The sequence below is a fragment of the Prunus avium genome, chromosome 6 (assembly GCF_965620075.1).
Source record: "Prunus avium chromosome 6, drPruAviu1.hap1.1, whole genome shotgun sequence".
NCBI classification, from domain to species: domain Eukaryota; kingdom Viridiplantae; phylum Streptophyta; class Magnoliopsida; order Rosales; family Rosaceae; genus Prunus; species Prunus avium.
The window spans coordinates 13,918,023-13,937,204 of record NC_142289.1 but is presented as its reverse complement, the minus strand read 5'-3'; the positions used below and the strand labels follow the sequence as shown (position 1 = coordinate 13,937,204).

The 19,182-nt window shown below is 36.5% G+C and overlaps 1 protein-coding gene across 3 annotated transcripts; it reads right to left on the bottom strand.

The window, feature by feature from the left end:
* Positions 1-12,484: 12,484 nt before the first annotated feature.
* Positions 12,485-16,759, bottom strand: LOC110745834 (Transcription elongation factor (TFIIS) family protein). Of its 3 annotated transcripts, XR_002524881.2 has the most exons (11): positions 16,110-16,759; positions 14,793-15,582; positions 14,615-14,683; positions 14,329-14,414; positions 14,157-14,224; positions 14,008-14,057; positions 13,886-13,919; positions 13,637-13,761; positions 13,300-13,393; positions 12,954-13,197; positions 12,485-12,840 (listed from the first exon to the last, which is right to left on the bottom strand). XR_002524881.2 is itself a non-coding variant. In XM_021945983.2 (10 exons), exons 2-10 carry the CDS (start codon positions 15,150-15,152, stop codon positions 13,076-13,078), a joined length of 1,008 nt encoding a protein of 335 aa, XP_021801675.2. In that variant the 5' UTR covers positions 15,153-15,582; positions 16,110-16,759; the 3' UTR covers positions 12,895-13,075. The 3 variants fall into 3 exon arrangements, 2 of the variants coding, with proteins under 2 accessions (XP_021801675.2, XP_021801676.2); XM_021945983.2 differs by lacking the exon at positions 12,485-12,840 and having other exon boundaries at positions 12,895-13,197; XM_021945984.2 differs by lacking the exon at positions 12,485-12,840 and having other exon boundaries at positions 12,895-13,197; positions 14,793-15,579.
* Between the last annotated feature and the right edge of the window lie 2,423 nt (positions 16,760-19,182).

Genomic DNA, 19,182 nt, shown 5'->3' with positions numbered 1-19,182 from the left:
TCTGGTTAGGTTGTTTGATATAATAAATCATATGAAGAGTTATGGTGAGGAACTATCTAGAGAGAGAATTGTCCAGAAACTATTGTTTAGTTTGCCTAAATCTTATGATTCTATCTGCTCTGTAATTGAACACTCTAAGGACCTTGAAACTCTTGAGGTTCAAGAGGTTGTTGCTTCTCTGAAGAGCTTTGAGCTCAGATTGGATAGACACACTGAGAATTCTACAGAAAGGGCCTTCACTAGTCTGAATGTTGGTAGGAAAAACCTTGAAAATTGAATTGCTTCTGCAGATCAAATATCTCAGAAAAATTGGAAATCCAACGATGGAAATAAAACGGCCTGCAAACATTGTGACACATTTCATTATGGCAAATGTTGGTATGAAGGGAAGCCTAAATGCCATGGTTGTGGGAAGCTTGGACACATGATCAGAGATTGCAATGGACACAAGAATGTGCAGAGAGTGAATTATACAAATCAGGTGGAAGATTTTGGCACTTTGTTTTATGTGTGTAATGCTGCAACTGATGTGAAGGTAAATCACTCTTGGTATATTGACAGTGGTTGTAGTAACCACATGACAGGAGATGAGGGACTCTTAGTGAATATTCAAAGGGATTTGACCTCTAAGGTGAAGATGGGAACTAGAGAAGTAGTTCCAGTTGCTGGAAAAGGAACTCTGGTGATCAAAACCAAGTTGGGTAAGAAGCACATTCATGAAGTAATGCTTGTACCTGGTCTTGAAGAAAACTTGCTTAGTGTTGGGCAAATGATGGAGCATGGATACCATCTTGTGTTTGGAGGAAATATGGTGAATGTCTATGATGATCAGTCACTGGAAAATCTGATTGTGAGGGTGCAAATGACAAACAACAGATGTTTTCCACTTACAATGATGCCTGCAAGGGATATGGCTTTGAGAACAAGTGTTTCACACTGCTTGCAAACATGGCACAAGAGGTTGGGACACTTAAATGAAAGGAGCATAAAAATGCTTGAAAATCAAGGCATGGTTCATGGCTTACCTCATTTGGAGCAGATTTCAGTGGTTTGTGATGGTTGTATGCAAGGAAAGCAGCACAGAGACTCTTTTCCTTTCGAATCCAGTTGGAGAGCAACAAGTCCTTTGGAATTGGTTCACACAGATATCTGTGGACCAATGAAGACAGAATCTATTTATGGAAACAAGTATTTTCTGTTATTTACCGATGATTGCACGAGAATGTCATGGGTGTACTTCATCCGAAACAAGTCAAGCGCCTTTGAATGTTTTAAAAAGTTCAAGGCCATGACTGAGCTGCAAAATGGGCATAAGATAAAAGGCTTGAGAAGTGACAGGGGTGGAGAGTTTCTATCTGGAGAATTCAACAAGTTTTGTGAGGAATCTGGTATTCAAAGGCAGCTAACTATGGCATACTCTCCACAGCAAAATGGAGTGGCCGAGAGGAAGAACAGGACAGTAGTGGAAATGGCCAAGTCCATGCTGCATGAGAAGGGTATTCCTTATGGATTTTGGGCAGAAGCAGTAAATACTGCAGTCTATCTACTAAATAGATGTCCCACCAAGGCTCTTAATAAGATAACACCATTTGAATCCTATACGGGCAGAAAACCAGGACTTGCACACTTAAAGATTTTTGGATCTCCTTATCATGTGCTTATTCCTTCAGCTTTGAGGCATAAGCTTGAAGAAAACAGTCACAAGTGTATTTTTGTAGGCTATGGTCTCTGTGAAAAGGGATATAGGCTGTTTGATCCAAGTACTAGAAAGGTTATTCTGTCCAGAGATGTGCAATTTGATGAAAATGGCTTATGGAAGTGGGAAAATACAAATGAAGAAGAGATGGCAGTCCCTTTGCCTACTGAGAATCAAAACTGTGAACCAAGTCAAAGCTTGGATACACCACTGCAAATGGATGAAGAAGTCACATTACAAGCTGAACCAAGTCAAAGCTTGGATACACAAACTCAAATAGATGAAGATACTACTTTGCAAGATGAAGGCATAGGTGAAAGTTCTCAAGTCTTTGATCACACACCAAAGAAATGGAGAAGTGTAAAGGAAATCATGGCTAAGTGTAATGTGTGTATTGTCGAACCTGAAAATTATGAAGATGCAGCTCAAGATGAGTCATGGAGAAAGGCAATGGAAGCTGAACTGGAAATGATAGAAAAAAATAACACTTGGAAACTTGTCGAGAGACCATTTGCTAAACCTGTGATTGGTGTTAAGTGGGTCTACAAGACTAAACTGAATCTAGATGGTACTATGCAGAAAAACAAGGCTCGTTTAGTGGCTAAAGGCTACTCACAAAAGCCCGGTATTGATTACAATGAGACTTTTGCCCCTGTGGCAAGGCTAGACACCATTAGGACCTTGATTGCTCTTGCTGCACAGAAGGAATGGAGCTTGTATCAACTAGATGTGAAATCTGCATTTCTTAATGGAGTTTTAAAGGAGGAAGTATATGTGGATCAGCCACAAGGATTTGTAAAGAAGGATGAGGAAACAAAGGTATACAAGTTACACAAAGCTTTGTATGGTTTGAAGCAAGCACCAAGAGCTTGGTATGACGAGATTGATGCCTATTTCAACAAGGCTGGTTTCAAGAAAAGTCCAAGTGAGGCAACTGTATATGTTAAGGCAGAAGGTTCAGATGTTCTTATTGTTTCTCTATATGTTGATGACATAGTGTACACAGGTAGCAGCTCTCAAAAGATTGAAGAGTTTAGGAGAGATATGATGGAACACTATGAGATGACAGATTTGGGAGTATTACACCATTTTCTTGGAATGGGGGTGATACAGTCTAAACAAAACATTTTCTTGCATCAGAAGAAGTATGGACAGAAGCTGGTTGAAAATTTTGGTTTGAAAGATTGCAAAATAGTGGCTACACCACTTGCAATGAATGAGAGGTTAAGTAAGAATGATGGAAGTGAGGCTGCAGATGAAGGAGAATATAGACAGATTGTGGGCAGTTTGCTCTACTTGACTGCAACTAGGCCTGACATAATGTTTGCAGCTAGCCTCTAGGCAAGATTCATGCACAATCCCACCAAGAAACACATGGGAACTGCTAAAAGGGTATTGAGATACATTCAAGGAACAATAGACTTTGGAATTGTATTTGAGAAAGGAAAAGAAACTACTCTTATTGGCTATTGTGATAGTGACTGGGCAGGAAGTGAAGATGACATGAGGAGTACCTCAGGGTATGCTTTTACTATGGGATCTAGAGTGTTTTCGTGGGCTTCAATTAAGCAAAATACAGTTGCTTTGTCCACAGCAGAGGCAGAATATATAAGTGCTGCAGAGGCTACTTCTCAAGCAAAGTGGCTGAGATTTGTACTTGAAGATTTTGGAGAAGAACAGATTGAAGGAACACAGATAATGTGTGATAACACATCAGCAATTGCTGTGGCAAAGAACCCTGTTTTCCACCAGAAGTCAAGGCACATTAACAGAAAGTTTCATTTCATTCGAGAAGCAATTCAAGCCAAGGAGATAGAACTTGTCTACTGCAGAACTGAGGAGCAAATTGCAGATATTCTGACTAAAGCTTTGCCTAAGGACATGTTTGCATACTTAAGGGAATTACTTGGTGTTAAGTCGGCTAAAGGATTAGAAGGGAATGTTGGTGTGTAATCCTTCAGCCGAGTTTTGGAGCTAAAGGAATTGCGTCTATTCTGTTTTCATTTCTTTTAGTTGTTTATTTTTCAGTTTTATTGTGCACCCTTGGATCACAGTCCAAGTGTTTAATCTCTAGTATAGGATTAAGTGACATGTGTAAGCATCTAATAGGATGCTAGAACTTGGGCTTATTGTAAATCTGGTACAGGGAAGAATCTCTCTTCTCTCTCTCTGTCTAACGATTATAACCAAAAATAGTGGAGCAGACATGAATATATCTCGAAGCATTTTTTCATTCTCCAGAGCAACGTTCTCTCAATCTCTCTGTGATTTCTTCTCTGCTCCCAAAATATCCAAAATATGAAATGCTGAAACTAAGAATTCTAACATGGTATCAGAGCCAAGGCCCGTACAAGTTAACAAAGCTAGAAGGAGAAACAAGTCGGACTCTTAAAATTTAAAATAAAATTTTAAAAAAAGAAAAGAAAAGAAAGGCCAACGAAGCTTGAAAAAGAGCCGACCTCTGAGTTCCATTGAAAACAAGTGGGCCCAACGAGAGCCGACCTCTGAGTTTCAATTGCCGATGTGTGGATCTTCACGTGTGATTACACGTGAGGGGGAGTGTTGGAATCCCACATCGGTGTGGTGAAAGAAAACAAATGGGTTTAAATAGAATTACCACACTCTAACTAATATCGAGGTCTTTTGTGGTAAAACCCCACACCTGACGGATTGGGCAGGTGGTAAAGTGGGGACAGTATCGATATTGTTAGAGTGGGACCCATCGGGCAGATCCAAAAACTTCAACAAAAACGACTTATGCTCTGAACTTGAGAATATATTTTTGCATGTTTTTGAATGATTCTTCCATTTAATCTGTCTGTGGGTTGTGTTGTATCTCTAGAGTAAGAAGGAAGTGGTAAACTCGTTATTGGCATGGTTGAATCTCTGTTATTGGGCAGGGTTGAATCTCTGTTGTTGGTGGGCTTTAAGCCTTCAATCTCTGTTATTTTGCTATGTTTTTTTAAATAAATACATTTGAGCTTTTGAGACTGTTTTGATTTGAGCATGAAAGGAATTTGGTTTGAATTTTAGAGTTTTTTTTTAGAGCAGTGGGTATTTTAGGGTATTTGGTTTGAATTTATGAAAGGAATGAAGCTTGTTTGTAACCTAACCCTATTTTTGTTTTTATTCACAGTTGTTTAGCATCTCTGCTGCTGAGCTTTGAAAGTTTCGAAAATTTTGCTTAAATTGAGGTAAATATTTGCTACTAACCCTATTTTTGTTTTGTTTTGAGTGTGTTTAATATGTTTGTAATATGTAATATGGAATATGTATTTTTGTAATATGTTTTGTTGATTCAGTGTATGTGATTTAAATCTGTTTTGACTCTGTTTGAATCTGTTTTTTGGATAGTATATATGTTTTAATCTATTTATGGATAGGAAAATTCTGTTTTGACTGTTTAAATCTGTTAATTGGATAGGATATATGTTTTAATCTATTTATGGATAGGAAAACTCTTTTTTGACTGTGTTTAAATCTATTTTTTGGATAGTATATATGTTTTAATCTGTTTATGAATAGGAAAATTCTGTTTTGACTGTTTAAATCTGTTTTTTGGATAGGATATATGTTTTAATTTGTTTATGGATAGGAAAACTTTGATTGACTATGTTTAAATATGTTTTTAATCTGTTTATGAATAGGAACCTACTTCTAATGAGACTCAAATGCATGAGAATGATGATTCTGAACCTTGTAGTGATGCTACTATACCTCTTACAGTAGCATCACAAAATCCAACACCATCACCATTAGAACCCAGTACTGGGAAGAGGAAACCTAGTAAGAAGGAGAGTGATGTGTGGGAACACTTTGAAAAGTATGATTTGGTATTGGATGTGAAAGCGGTAGATGGGACTAAAAGAAAAGAAGTTGAAAAAAGGGCTAAGTGCAAGTATTGTAGTGCTACTTATGCTAGTGATACCAAGAAAAATGGGAATAGCAACATGTGGAAGTATCTAAACAAACAATGCTTCCATTACCCTTATAGGCACAAGGATAAGAACATACAAACACTCACATTTGATGCATCCAAGGGTAATGCTCTTGTTTCTAGGAATTTTAACAAAGATAATTGTTTGGATGCTTGTATTAGGATGGTAGTTCAAGATGAACTACCTTTTAGCTTTGTGGAGGGTGAAGCGTTTAGGGAATTTTGTAGTGTTGCATGCCCACAATTTAATCCACCTTCTCGTAGAACTCTTGGAATAAGATTTCTAGAAATGTACATGAAAATGAAGGAGAAGTTGAAAGTTGACATTCGTTCACATAGAATATGCCTTACAACCGATACTTGGACATCGGTTCAAAATGTGAATTACATGGTGTTGACTGCCCACTTTGTTGATTTCGACTATAAAATGCACAAAAGAATCGTAAATTTTTGTGTAATTGATAGTCATAAGTGGGAGAGCATTGGGAAATTGCTTGAAAATTATTTGATTAATTAGGGACATGAGAAGATACCCACAATTACTGCGGATAATGCGACTGCCAATACTAAGGCAATTGATTATGTGAGGAAGAAAATAAATGGGTGGAAAGATTCGAATAGTGTGTTAGGAGGAGTTCACATGCATATGAGGTGTAGTGCTCATATAATCAACTTGATAGTTAAGGAGGGTTTGAAGAGATTAGAAAGCTCAATTGTGGCAATCCGTAATGTGGTCAAGTTTGTGAGGTCCTCATCTTCTCAATTGAGTTACTTCAAAATGTGTGTTGAGAAGGAAAAAATAGAGTGCAAGGGGTTGGTGGTGATGGATGTGCCCACTAGGTGGAACTCCACTTATTTGATGCTTGATGCTTGATGCGGCATTGAAATTTCGAAAAGCTTTTGATAGGATGGGGGATGATCCCGATTCTTCCTACTTAATGTACTTCAAGGAAGAGGAAGGAGAGGAAGAGAGAAATGAAGGCATTGAAGGAAGTGGGAAATGGAAGGGAAAGTCTAAGACTAATAAGAGGGTGGGTCCACTTAGTGATGAAGATTGGGAAAAAGCCGTGACATTTGTGATGTTTTTGAAGACCTTCTATGATGTTACTTTGAAAATTTCAACTTCTCTGCATCCAACATCACACTCAACCTTCCATGACTTGCTTGCCATATGATGTTACAATTCCTATTGAAGAACGAACAACCGTGGACACGCTTTTAAATGATATGGCAACATCAATGAAGAAGAAATATGATAAATATTGGGGTGAACTTCATAAAGTGAACCCATTCTTGATGATAGGAGTTGTGATTGACCCCCGATTCAAGCTTCGCAATTTGAAGCACATCTTTGATGAAATATTTGAAAATGATCCTACTTGTGATAGATTGGTGGCTCAAAAGACAAATGAGGTGAAACAACTTCTTTTGAATATGTATGAAGTGTATAAGCTTAGTAGTAACAATATGGGTGCTACTAGTACTACCAATGAGAGTGGTGGTAGTACTAACAATGAAACCGAGTCTTCTTTGGTTTTTGGAGGTCGTAAACGAAAAACCATGATGGAAAAGTGGAAAAAAATTCAACAAGAGAGTGAGAATGTGGTTATAACACATGAAGTGGATTGGTACTTGTTGGATCCACTTGAATCCATTGATGATGAGTTTGATATACTAGGGTGGTGGAGAATAAATGGGCTCAAGTATCCTACTTTGGCATCAATTACAAAGGATGTGCTTGCAATCCCTATTTCCACAATAGCTTCGGAGTCTTGTTTTAGCACAAGTGGGAGAGTGATTGACTCGTTTCAAAGCTCATTGTCTCCTAAGATGGTTGAGGCTTTGATTTGCTCTCAAAATTGGATAAGGTCCGAAGATATATCTTCATTGCAATATGTGCCAAGCATTGAGGAGATGGAGTTCTATGAATGAATTGAAATGGGTAATATTTTCATTTGTATAAGTATATTTGAATCCGATTTTTTTTTTTTTTTTTTATGTGTTCGAACTCAAATGGTTTGATTTATTTTATTATATTTTGTAGAAATGGGGAGTAAAACATCCGCGACAAATTTGAATAAGACTCTCCCTTCCTAGTGTGATGAGGATATATTAGAAGGTATTTTTCTTGCATCTTATTTTAATTATGATTTGTTGATGGTGAAACTTTGTGTTAATTCTTTAAGTGTTATGTAGATTGCTTTGTTAAGGCTTTTGGAAGAATGGATGCAGCATATATTTTGGAAGGATATTATCTTTATGTGTATTTATGTCTTGGGTTGTAATCTTTCATAAGTTTAATTTAGATTGTTTGCTTTATTTGTGTGTTATTTTTTGTAATGGTTTGTAAGACGTTATATTTCCTTTCCTTGGTTGGTTGATGATTGTGTGAATGTGGGATTCATTTAGTTGTTTAGAAACTTAGATTGGAATTATGGATTTTTATGGGTTATACTTGAATTTGCATGATTTCAGGATTTGAAAAAAAAGAAAAAAGTGATTTCGGCCTTTTAATAAGAACTTGTTAGGTTTTGGCAATTTGACAATTAAAAAAAGGGTTTTGGCTGAAAGTAAATATGATTTGGGCTTATGAAAAATGGTAGCATTGGGCTCAAGCCCAAACCGATCAAAATGCAGAATCGACACGAGAATCGAGGCCCAATTGCGGTTTGGTCCAATTTCGGGTTTTAATTTAGACCCGACACAACTCGAGAACTAAGGTCTTCATCGGTTCAACCCACGGGTCTACCAAAATTTGACCCGACCCGAACCATGCCCATGCCTATTCGAATCCCTTATTTTCAATATCACTTGTACAAAAATAAAAAATAAAAAACTAAGAGGAGAGATAAAAACGTAGGCAAGACTTACCCTTTGTTGAGAGACTTGGAGAGCATTAATTGGGACTCATCCTATTAAGATAAGATCACTTGCCTTATAATTTTGCAAATACAGAGATTGTCGAATTTTCTTGGTCAGACGTCATGTTCTAGGGATCATCCAAATATACATAACTTAATATTACTCAAATCCCATTTTCAAGTCCTAGGCCCAACATACCATTAGAGCAAGTGCAGCGCAGCACACTAACTCGAGCAATAGGCCCCCCAAGCCAGAGTTGGACCTCCAACGCACAAAAGGAAGCCGGGCAAGCCCTGGGACCCACCAACTCGGACAAGCCCAAGGACAATTCTGGACTAGGCTCTTGCCCGAAGTCAATGACGTCAGCCGTGATATCACGTTGACATCAGTGATTGAAAATCAAATTTTTTTACAGCCCCCAACAGGAAGACGCCACATGATGCTTCCTGGACGCTCCAATCGAATTTTTTGCAGAAATCCGACGCCCTTTGCAAAAAAATACCAAAAAATTCTGGATTTTTTCGCTATAAATACCTAACAATTTTATTCACTTTCCACACTTAATCTTCATACAAACTCTTCTCCTTCCAATATTTTTTAATTTCCACTCTCATTTTTCTACTACTTTCCATTTGTATCAAAAAACAAATGGCCTATTCAATTTAATGTAACTTTTTTTTTTCTTGCATATTCAATTTTTTTTTCTTGCATAATAAGTTTTTTATATTTTCTTGCATAATAATTTTTTTTTTCTTGCATTTCCAATTTAATGTAACTTTATAATAAATAGTGACACGTGACAACCGAAAGTATTATATGAAAAGCTTATCAAAATTAATGGTTTAAGTATTAAAAAAAAAAAAAAAAAAAGTGAATAGTATTTGCCCTTGCCCTTGCCCTTTGGGGTGGAACCAAAAAAGGCAAGGCTGCCACTATTCACATGAATAGTGTCAAACCTTGCCTTGCCTTTGCCTTGCCCTTGCCTTTTGGGGTGGAGGTGCTCTTAGGGATCCTATTAGATATGGATGGATAACAATTGTGGTTTTCTATGATTTTCTGAAAGAGTTTAATGTTTCAAGGCATATTGCTATCTTTCTAATTTTATTTACCCTCATTATTCGTGTGCAAAAGCGTTATGCAAATAAGCGTTGTGGCTACAATTAAGCTCAGTCTAACAAGATTACTCGAGGTTCCTGGAATAGAAATTAAAATATGCACTGTATTAGTTTCTGCATGTATAAACATATATGTACTGTTCTTTATTAAATCTTCAGATAATATCCCCCTTTATATAAAAGCATATGTGCCTCTTCAAATGGTATGTAACTCTTCAAGTACACCCATTTGAATTCGAGACATTGCTTCACGGTCGCAACTTTTCACTCTTAAAATTATGATGATCAATATAATAGAACCATGCACTTACTTCAAATTCATACAAAATCAAAGTTCATCGACTGGATGTGTTGGGGGATTGGAGAGCTGCACTGTTGCATCTCCTTGATTATGCATCACTTCCTGCTTCTGCTTCCATCTCTCCATCTCCTTCAGCAACAAGCCCTTACTTTCCTCCTCCCCATTTCTGCCATCATCCTTCTGCTTATTGAATTTGTATCCCAAATTAAAACACATCTTTAATTTTTCTGATCACAATGGTTCATAGAAATCCAATGCAATGCATGGAAAGTTTAGATCTTCGCTTTTAATTATATATGTTTTTTTTCCCTTGCCTAGAGTGGCAAATAGTAGCTGTTTTGTTCTCTTAATTTGTCTGCTCTTGTGTGATGCCGGGGAATACAAGAAAAATCGTTTCTTTTTGTTTAGGACAAACAGATGTGGAATCATATCCTTGGATTAAGTTAAATGACTAGCTTACAAGTGCTAAATTTAAGCTTCTCATGCTGATCATCATCAACAATTCAACTAAGCCGCCACCCAATCCGTAATAGTGTTCATTCAAGAGCTAGACAGGCCGAAGTACAGTTGGAAATAAAATATAAAAATAATAATAATAAACAGCAACAACAGATCACTCGATTTTAATTAATACTAATCAATAAATTAACAAAATTAACAACACAAGCACAAGTCCAAGAAATATGAAAACAACTCAGTGTCGGGAAAAATAGGTTGAAAAATTATGTTTGAGCATCAATTATAGCGCCAAGAAAAGAAGCAAAGCATATTGTTTAGATTTTCGAGTTGCTTGAGCAACAAGCAAAAATGACTTCTCACAAGATTTATATTTACATTTTTATTTGTATTTCTAGAATAAATATTCTATTAGGATATTCTTTTTTATATTATTTTATGATTATAATTTTTAATATTTTCTTGTCAGTTAAGTTTACTATTTACGCAACTTTGTGGCGTTGTATTTGTAATCTTTTATCATATGATTAATTAAGTTCAGAGACTTTTCTTTATTTTCTTGTGGATTTCATATGCTCCAGTTTGTCCCTCCAGTTTAGAGTTTAGACACTTATTTTTGTTTATTGTGTTTCTAGCTACGTCAGGTTATGAGTTATATGTTTGGAACATGATCGTCCCTTATATTTGTAGCAAGGTCATTAGTGGACTATGATTTATGAAAATGTAACTTTTGACCAAAGAGTATGATAAAAGTCTATTCAGATATTCTAGTGTTGTAGTAGCCTTATTAGTAGTCTAAATAAACAATAAACAAAGTTTGTTTCCATGCAAGCGTTAATTACATTTTTATTTATTGCGTAATTCTAATTTAGGAGTATAATTAGAAAAATAAACAAATTTTGCTTCCAATTCCCTTATAAACCAAATATGAGAAATAAAATAAAATAATTTCCACCAAAAAAAAAAAAAAATCTTCCATATGCTCTCCGGTAAAAAAAAATATATAGATTGATTTTCAATCAACTTCTTTCCGTCTACAAAAACGGGTGAAATTACTTCAGAAATGCTAATTTTTGAACATATTAAATGCATAAATTTATGCGTGAGTGGAATACACGTGACACAAAATGAATAGGAAGGAAAGAAGAGGAATGAAAAGGGAATATAGTTAGCACTCATGTTAGAGCATCCGCAATTGACTCCTCAAACCAACTCCTTAGACAAATTTTAGGGAGGAATTGGAAAAATACAACTCCAACCACTTCCTATCCACCTCCTAAAATAGAGAGACTTCTAGTGTAGGAGCTTCTAAATCCGAGGAGAGAAAAATGACTCTTTTAGTGGCTCTCAATTTTGGATTGCTATCACTTTTAAAAAATAGTTGCTTCTGTTGTACTTTGAAAATAATTAGCCGTAAAGTAAAGCAGCTCTATATTTGGTAAACAATATTTTTAACGTGTTGTTAGTACAAAAAAGCAGTGTCAAAACCTTTTGGTAAATTTTAATATAAAATTATTGTAACTGTGAATAATGACTAAAATAGACATGATATTGAAAGTGTTATGGGCTATTCATGTGGTGGTAGTGGTGGTGGTGGTGGAGGAGGTGGTGATTGTGGTAGTGGTGGGGATGACAGTTGTGGAGGTAGAGGTGGTGTCATTTTTAAAAATTAATGATGATATTTTGGGAATTAAAAAAATTCATTAAATGTTCATCTCTACTTCTTTTGAAAGCAGCTTTGAAAAACAACCCATAATTTGCTTTTAAAAACTGTTGTCAAAAGGTCATTGCTTTTAAAATAATCGAAATATTTATCTTTCACCGAACACCTTAAACTGCTTAATTTTAAAGTTAAGCAGATTTTTGGTGAAAAAATAAAAAGCAATCACAAACAGGACCTTAATGATGCTTTGTTTTATGCATATCTTTAACTTTTAATTAATGTTAACTACTTTTAATCTTTTTTTCTTTTATAAAGATGGACAAATTATGTTGAATTTAAAAGTAATTATAGTATTTATGACTCCTTAAACTAGGAAGTATGATTGAAGTTCAAGTTTTAAAAAGAACTCCTAAAACTGTTTTTAACTAAATTTTAACTAAAAAATAAAAGAGAATAATTGTAAATGCTATTGCTATTGGATATAAGTATGAAAAGATAATTGTAAATGTTATTGCTATTGGATATAAGTATGAAAAGACAAGTTTGATTGATGAGTTCTTTAAGGGGCAAGAAGCTATCTTTGACTTCACTTCTTTCAAAGCTCCACCAATAATAAAATAAACTATAATAATTATCACTAGTGCAAATCCAAGAAAGCTGCACCATCCTCTTTTCCACCAACTCCATACAGAGCTTGCCAGCCAACCCCCTACCCCCTACCCGCTACCCCTCAATGGCCCCATGGCACATCTCTCAAACCTTTGACCCTTGAAACGCTCTTACAAAACGAGCATTGATTGGCACCGTTGTCTTCTCCAAACACCAAAATAAAATAAAATATAAGACAGTTGGACTTGCACAAAATTGAGAAAATTTTATGTTACTTATTAAGCAAAAGAAATAATAGAAAAATTGTCCTTTACCTGTTTTGCTTAATAAAAGAAAAAAAAATGTATTATAAAGGCGACACCCCATAATCTCATAAGCCTTTTGTATTATACATGTGGTTCTGTGATTCTGTGCGGCCCTGTCCATTTTTGGACAATCACCAATGCCTGCCTTGATGAGAACCACTTCCTCCTCCACCTTTGTTCTTTGCAATGAAAGAATTCTTCGGTTTTGGTATCTCATGGATGTCCATTACTTGAATTGTCCTCTGCTTTTTGGCTTCGCAAAAGACAGCACAAGCACATTCCAATCAGCACAAAGACCAATTTAATCAACAAAAGCTAAACAATAAACCAAGAAGTTGAAAGTTATGATGCAAACCATTTTCAGCTTCTTTGTAATTCGCCTGAAGTCGTTTTCTTGCAGAAGCCAATCTATCATTGTCAAAATTGCTTTCCTTCTGTTCTCTCTGTCTCTGCAAAACCAATTCAGCGACAAAGAAGAATTCAGTGGAAATAATTTACTTCGACTTACAGTTTTACGAATTCACATTGTGATGCAGCACTGAGATAACTTACACTTACACTCAACTAAGCTATAAACAGAATTAATTGGCTTAGTTGAGTTGAGTTTCTTATATTTTGGATGCATAAGCTTCAAAATTTATATTATCTCCCTCCAATTTTCAGCAACCAAACATAGAATTTGGTATCCGTACATTTTGAGGAGCAGAAGCAAACATAGGGGTTGATTGTGCTGGTTTTGGTGGAGCTTCTCTCCTAGGAACTGCCTTTGGCTTGCGTTCTGGTTCTGAATTGTTCTTGTCTGACCCAGAACTCCCATCTGTGTGAACAATAATAATAACATCAAATTAAAAACAATAAACAGGCCGACATTAATTAAACTCTAAACGAGTAAATTTTCAGATAAGCTGAAATGGAAGTCTGGAATCTGATTCTATACTTACTGTGAGGATTTGGAGAATACGCAAAATCAGGAACCTGAAAAACAGAAAGAACAGAATATTAGAAAGCAAGAATAAAAGAGAGAATTTTCCACAACTTTACCATAAACAAAGATTTCTTTGACCTGGTGAAGACCATTTTGGGGAATTTTCTGCTGGGGTGAGTCTTCATCAACTGCCAATAACATACATTAGCATCCACAGTCCATCATTTTAATTTTTTCCAAGAGGAGAAATTAAATTTATTAGGAAGGAATAAGGATCTTAATTTTACCCATGGCCGAAGAAGATGGCAGTTCTCCATGTAACTTCACCCATTCATCCACAATACCTTTCCATTTCCTGTAAAACAACAACCAAATGAAACAGAATCTTCTTTTTTTCTCACTGTCCAAGGTCAAGAATTCCACAACCAAGAAGTCAACAGCTATGAAACATGTTCATACCTGACAACTTGCTTTGCCAATCTCCTAACAACATCACTTGGATGCTGCTTCCGCAATTGACTCACATGCCTTCCAATATCAGCCTCCTGGAAATCCCAAACAACAACTAAAAAATCACAAATTTGATGGAAGTTTGTTTTCTCTTTATTAACTGAGGGGGGGGATTTGAAATTGGAACCTCTTCCAACATCAGAAAAGGAAAAAGATAATACCACAAATCAAGAGATCGTTGGTGCAAGAACTTTGTTTCTGTTTGTAAAAACAAATATAAGAACCTCATAATTACCTTGAGTTCTTGGAATGATATTTCCATATCTGCTAGACTTTGAAGCAACTCAACCAAAGAATCCTCAGACTGACACGAACAAAGTTGCACAAACATCAATATAAAAGAAAAGAAAAAACATGACACAACGTAACTAAAAAAGGAACTGAATTGAAGATTGACAGAAAAAGAAATTCACCTGATGTGGATCCTCAAGCTGCTTCTTGATTTCTAGAATGTTCTTCTGCTCATCTTCGAACAACCCTCCGTATGGATCCAACCCCTCCTTGTCCTCCTCCTCATCGTCATCTCTATCAACGAACTGCGGCGTGTACGGTGAAACTCCTTTGGGTTGGTTCCCATTGGGCCCATCAGTATCACAGTTCGGGCACCGAGGCGGAATGCAAGTTGTGGCGTAGAGGCGCTCAACAATGCCATCCCTCCGGTGCTTAAGCTCGGTGCCATAATCAGCCGAAGCTACAGCAATGGCGGTGTCAATGAACGTCCACACATCCACTCCCGAGGTTTCTAAGATGGTCCGCAAGTCGTCATGGTCCATGGCGTCCGCCTTGCAGTCAACTACAAACGCTGTCGTTCTGATGATGGATTGTTCTCAGATTCTGAGATTGCATCACCGGATCATGAATGCAGTTATAAAAGCCCAAGTCTCCTCAACAAAGTATAGAAAGGCACAGATCTGTCTCAGAGTTGCAGATTCACCAGTCCAAGCTCCAAAAAGGAATTCCCAGGCAGAAAGACTAAGAAAAATATCAAGTTTTCCAAGCAAATATCGGAGAAAGCTGAATTGGATTTCTGGGGTTGCCGGGAATTAGATATCCGATGAATTTGTTGGACAATCGGACATGTGATGGGTATATTCTATAAGAACCCTAAACACTGGCAGAAAAACTCCATATTCTTCCCTCTTTCAAATCCTCCCGAGCAATGTTCAATCCAAAGTTCTTACACTTAATATCGTTCACAAACTGCTGAAAGAAAAATAAAAAAACAAACAGGACTAGATTTTAGCCCCAAAAAGAGACAAATCCATTTTTACAGAGCATCCTAGTCCATGTAGTGCTATAGAAAAAAGTGCATGCAGAGCAGCCAAAAGAAAAAAGATTACTGAACTAATGAGCAAGCCAAACGAATAAATCATCCAATTAATAGAGAACAATATGACAAATCCTAAAACCTTCCAAAAAAATTTAAAAAAAAATTATGGCAACACACAGATTAACAATACTCTAAACAGTGACCTTGAACAATGTTTAAACAGAAATAAATTATTCAGAAAACGCCTAAATTAGAACAAATCCCTAATTTATAAACAACAAAAGGATTAGAATCCTGCATTCAGAGAAATTTAAAACAAACAATAGATTGATGAGAGGGGAAATAATATAAGTTTATGCGAAAAGTCAGAGAAGGTAAGAAGAAAATCATAGAATTAGGCAGAAGCCCGATTAAACAGAGAGGCAATCAGATCTCAGCGAAGAAAGAGAAGGATAGATACCTTAGAGAACGAGCGAAGAGGATGCACGGAGGAGGATGTTGCTCTGGAGCTCTGGTCTTAGGGGCTGTCTTTACTTCTTTTTTGGGGTGTATTTTTCTTTTTCAAAACAATAAAATCACACGAAGTTTCTACGGTACGATGCGAATTGCGAATCCACTTTTGGCCTTTGGATCAACAAATTCAATCCAATGGTCGTCAATAAGTCTTAAGAATAAAAATAAAATACAAAAGAACCAAACATGGCAAAACCAGTCTCTCGGAGAAAAAAAAAAAAAATTCAGATTTTCCGGGAAAAGTATCAAAATTTTCCGAGAAAAGTTTTCTGGGGTTGTGGGGGAATTCGTTGATACCTTCTTTCACTGCCCAATTAAGTTAGAGATGCGTTGAATTTTCTTTGGAGAATTGGAAAAAGGGAAGGGTATATTCCAAATTCCAAAACAAAGTTGGATTGGGTTGGGTTTTGGTATGGGTTTATTTTTTGAAGTTATATATTTATTAAGTGTTTACGAAGCACACACACAAAGCAAGCACATTGGTTTGGTTAGGTTTTGGTGCTTTGGATATTGTTGGGGGGCTTCTGGTCAGCCGTCTCATAAATAAGAAGGTTATTTGTTTGGTGTGGTTTGGGAGATGAACGGACAGAAAAAGAGAGAGAGAGAGAGAGAGAGAGAGAAGGGCGTTAAAAATTGGAATCAATCAATCATAATAAGTGGGGTTACTTTATTTTAGAGCGTGATGCGTAAATCATTGGTGGGAATATTGTGTGCGTGTTGTGGGTGGGTTATGGGAATGAATGCGCGTATATCCCAGCGTGGATTTGCTTCCGAACGAATACATTGGATTTGCAAACGCAATGAGATCCCATTTTCTTACCATCATCCGAATCTAATACTCTATGAATCGGACTTAGATAACTTTTTTATTTTTTTATTTTTTAAAAAAAGAAAAAAGATTAATTCCGTTATTGTGTTAACATGTATATTCAGAATTTCAGATTTCATAACAAATAATCTATATGATGCATGGCGCTACAGTTTGCGTATCAAATAAAAGTCTTAGGTCCAAACTTTGTTCCTAAATCAATGTTTGGCTAACATTTGTGCGTTTATGTTAGGCAATACAGGAATATGTACGAATTGATGTGATGTACACGACGCAAACTTTTTACTTAAATAGACATCAGATATACCAGTTTGTTTGAACAGTTGCAATTCAAATGTAAGAGAAATGTCTGAATTCGAAAGTTGTAATAATCTGAAATTAATTGGGTCACACAACTCACAGACCCAACTCATTGTCTTTAATTAAATAAATGTTAATTAATTAATCATTTTGCCCAAAACCAAGTCAATGCCAAGCCCAAGCCCACATGGCAAAGTCCACTTGGCCCAAAGGTAAAAAATTGGATTTGATGTAAAATATTAGATTTTAAGTTGTAGCAGGTGCAAATATGAATTTACAGAGTGGGTTTCGTGCAAGGTAGAGGAGGTTGTGATTTCTGGGTTTAGTATGATTGTGAAAGGTCTAAAGTTGTGATTCTGGGCCTGCTAAAATTGCGGGATAAGTTAGAGAATTCACTAGCAAAGGCAAGACGCAGAGAGAAGGTTCTTTGGGCAGTATTGGTGGTGTCATGGATGCTTATTGCAAGGTTCTTCTATGGAGGGAATGGTGGATCAGATGGACCTGAAGACTTTGGAATTGGCATGAAAGGGAGTGTTTTAGGGATGCACTGTGCTTTTGGTATGAAAAGCATTGTGCTTTTGATTATGTAATGGGAATAAGCATTTTGGCTATGTAATGGGAATGAGCATTATGGCTATGTAATCTGCACTTAATGTGATGTTTTGGTAATGCAATGATGTAATGTAATCGGACTTTTGATATGTACAAAATCAACCTCTTCATTCCAACAACTTGTTTCTACATACAAATTCATTTCCACTTGTAGCATAACAACAAAATAGGCCACAAAATAACATTTACAACCTTCCAAAATAACAGAACTTGTCTTACAAAATAACACAAGCTATCTTCCCAAAATAAGGCAACTTGTCTTCCAAAATAACATAACCAGGTAAAACTGTCTTGTGATAACAAAAGAACCTAACCCAACCAGCTAATAGAAGTCTGTGATTTCAAAATAACAACAAAGACAAGTGTGAATTTCAAAAAGACTAATGGCAAGACCATCATCATTCCTTGCTCAAGTCTGATGCTCCCACAACCATAGATCGTTTCCTCAATACATACGAATTGCCAGTTGAAGCTTTAGTTGATGCTGGAGGGACAGATGTTGATTCAGGAGGGGTAAAATGTTGAGGATGGAGCAGCTAAATCACCTGGTGGTACATTTGAACTTCCAGCTGCAATGGTGCCCTTTCTCTTCCATTTTCCTTTATGCACAACTCTTGCAGGCTTAGCTTGCCTTGTTCTTGTACTGGGACCAACTTCACTTGTTTGAGTAGTTTGCTGGGTTGAGGAAAAATTAATAATTGTTAGTTGTAGGATATACAAAAAACATAAAAATTAATAAAAGTAACCAATGTTCATCCTTAGATGTTTACCTCAGCCTTCCTCTTTTTGAGTTTTGTTTTGGGGGGCAGATTTGAATGACAAGTCCTTTTATTGTGACTCTTTCTTCCACATTGGCCACACTTCAATGAGTCTTGAACTTGTGAAACAACATTGGCCTTCCTGCTTGACTCACCCTCATGTTGAGTCTTGCTACCTACCTCTCCTGCTTCCTTCCTTCTAGCCTTTCTTGGCCATCCAGGTTGTTTGGAGTATGAAGGAGACACACATGGTGGCATATTAGTTCTATCCCACAACTCCATCCCATTCATAGATAGTATTAGGTTTTCATACGCCTTGAAATATGTCTCAGTGTGACAACATGCGTGCACAAAATCCATTACGTTCAGGCCTTTATTATAATTTATAGCTGCCACTCCATGAACACAAGGCCAACCAATCAAATCTCATTCTCTGCAAGAACAAGTCCTCAAATCCAAGTCCACAATATAATGTGAAATCCCACCGGTGCCAACTTGAAATTTGCCTTCACCTGACCACA

Coding starts and splice junctions, on each gene's coding strand:
- LOC110745834 (XM_021945983.2), bottom strand. CDS start 15,152: ATGGACCATGACGACTTGCGGACCATCTTAGAAACCTCGGGAGTGGAT. Junction 14,225..14,328: donor TTGGCAAAGCAAGTTGTCAG/GTATGAACATGT, acceptor GTTGTTTTACAG/GAAATGGAAAGGTATTGTGG. Junction 13,920..14,007: donor CCCAAAATGGTCTTCACCAG/GTCAAAGAAATC, acceptor TCTGTTTTTCAG/GTTCCTGATTTTGCGTATTC.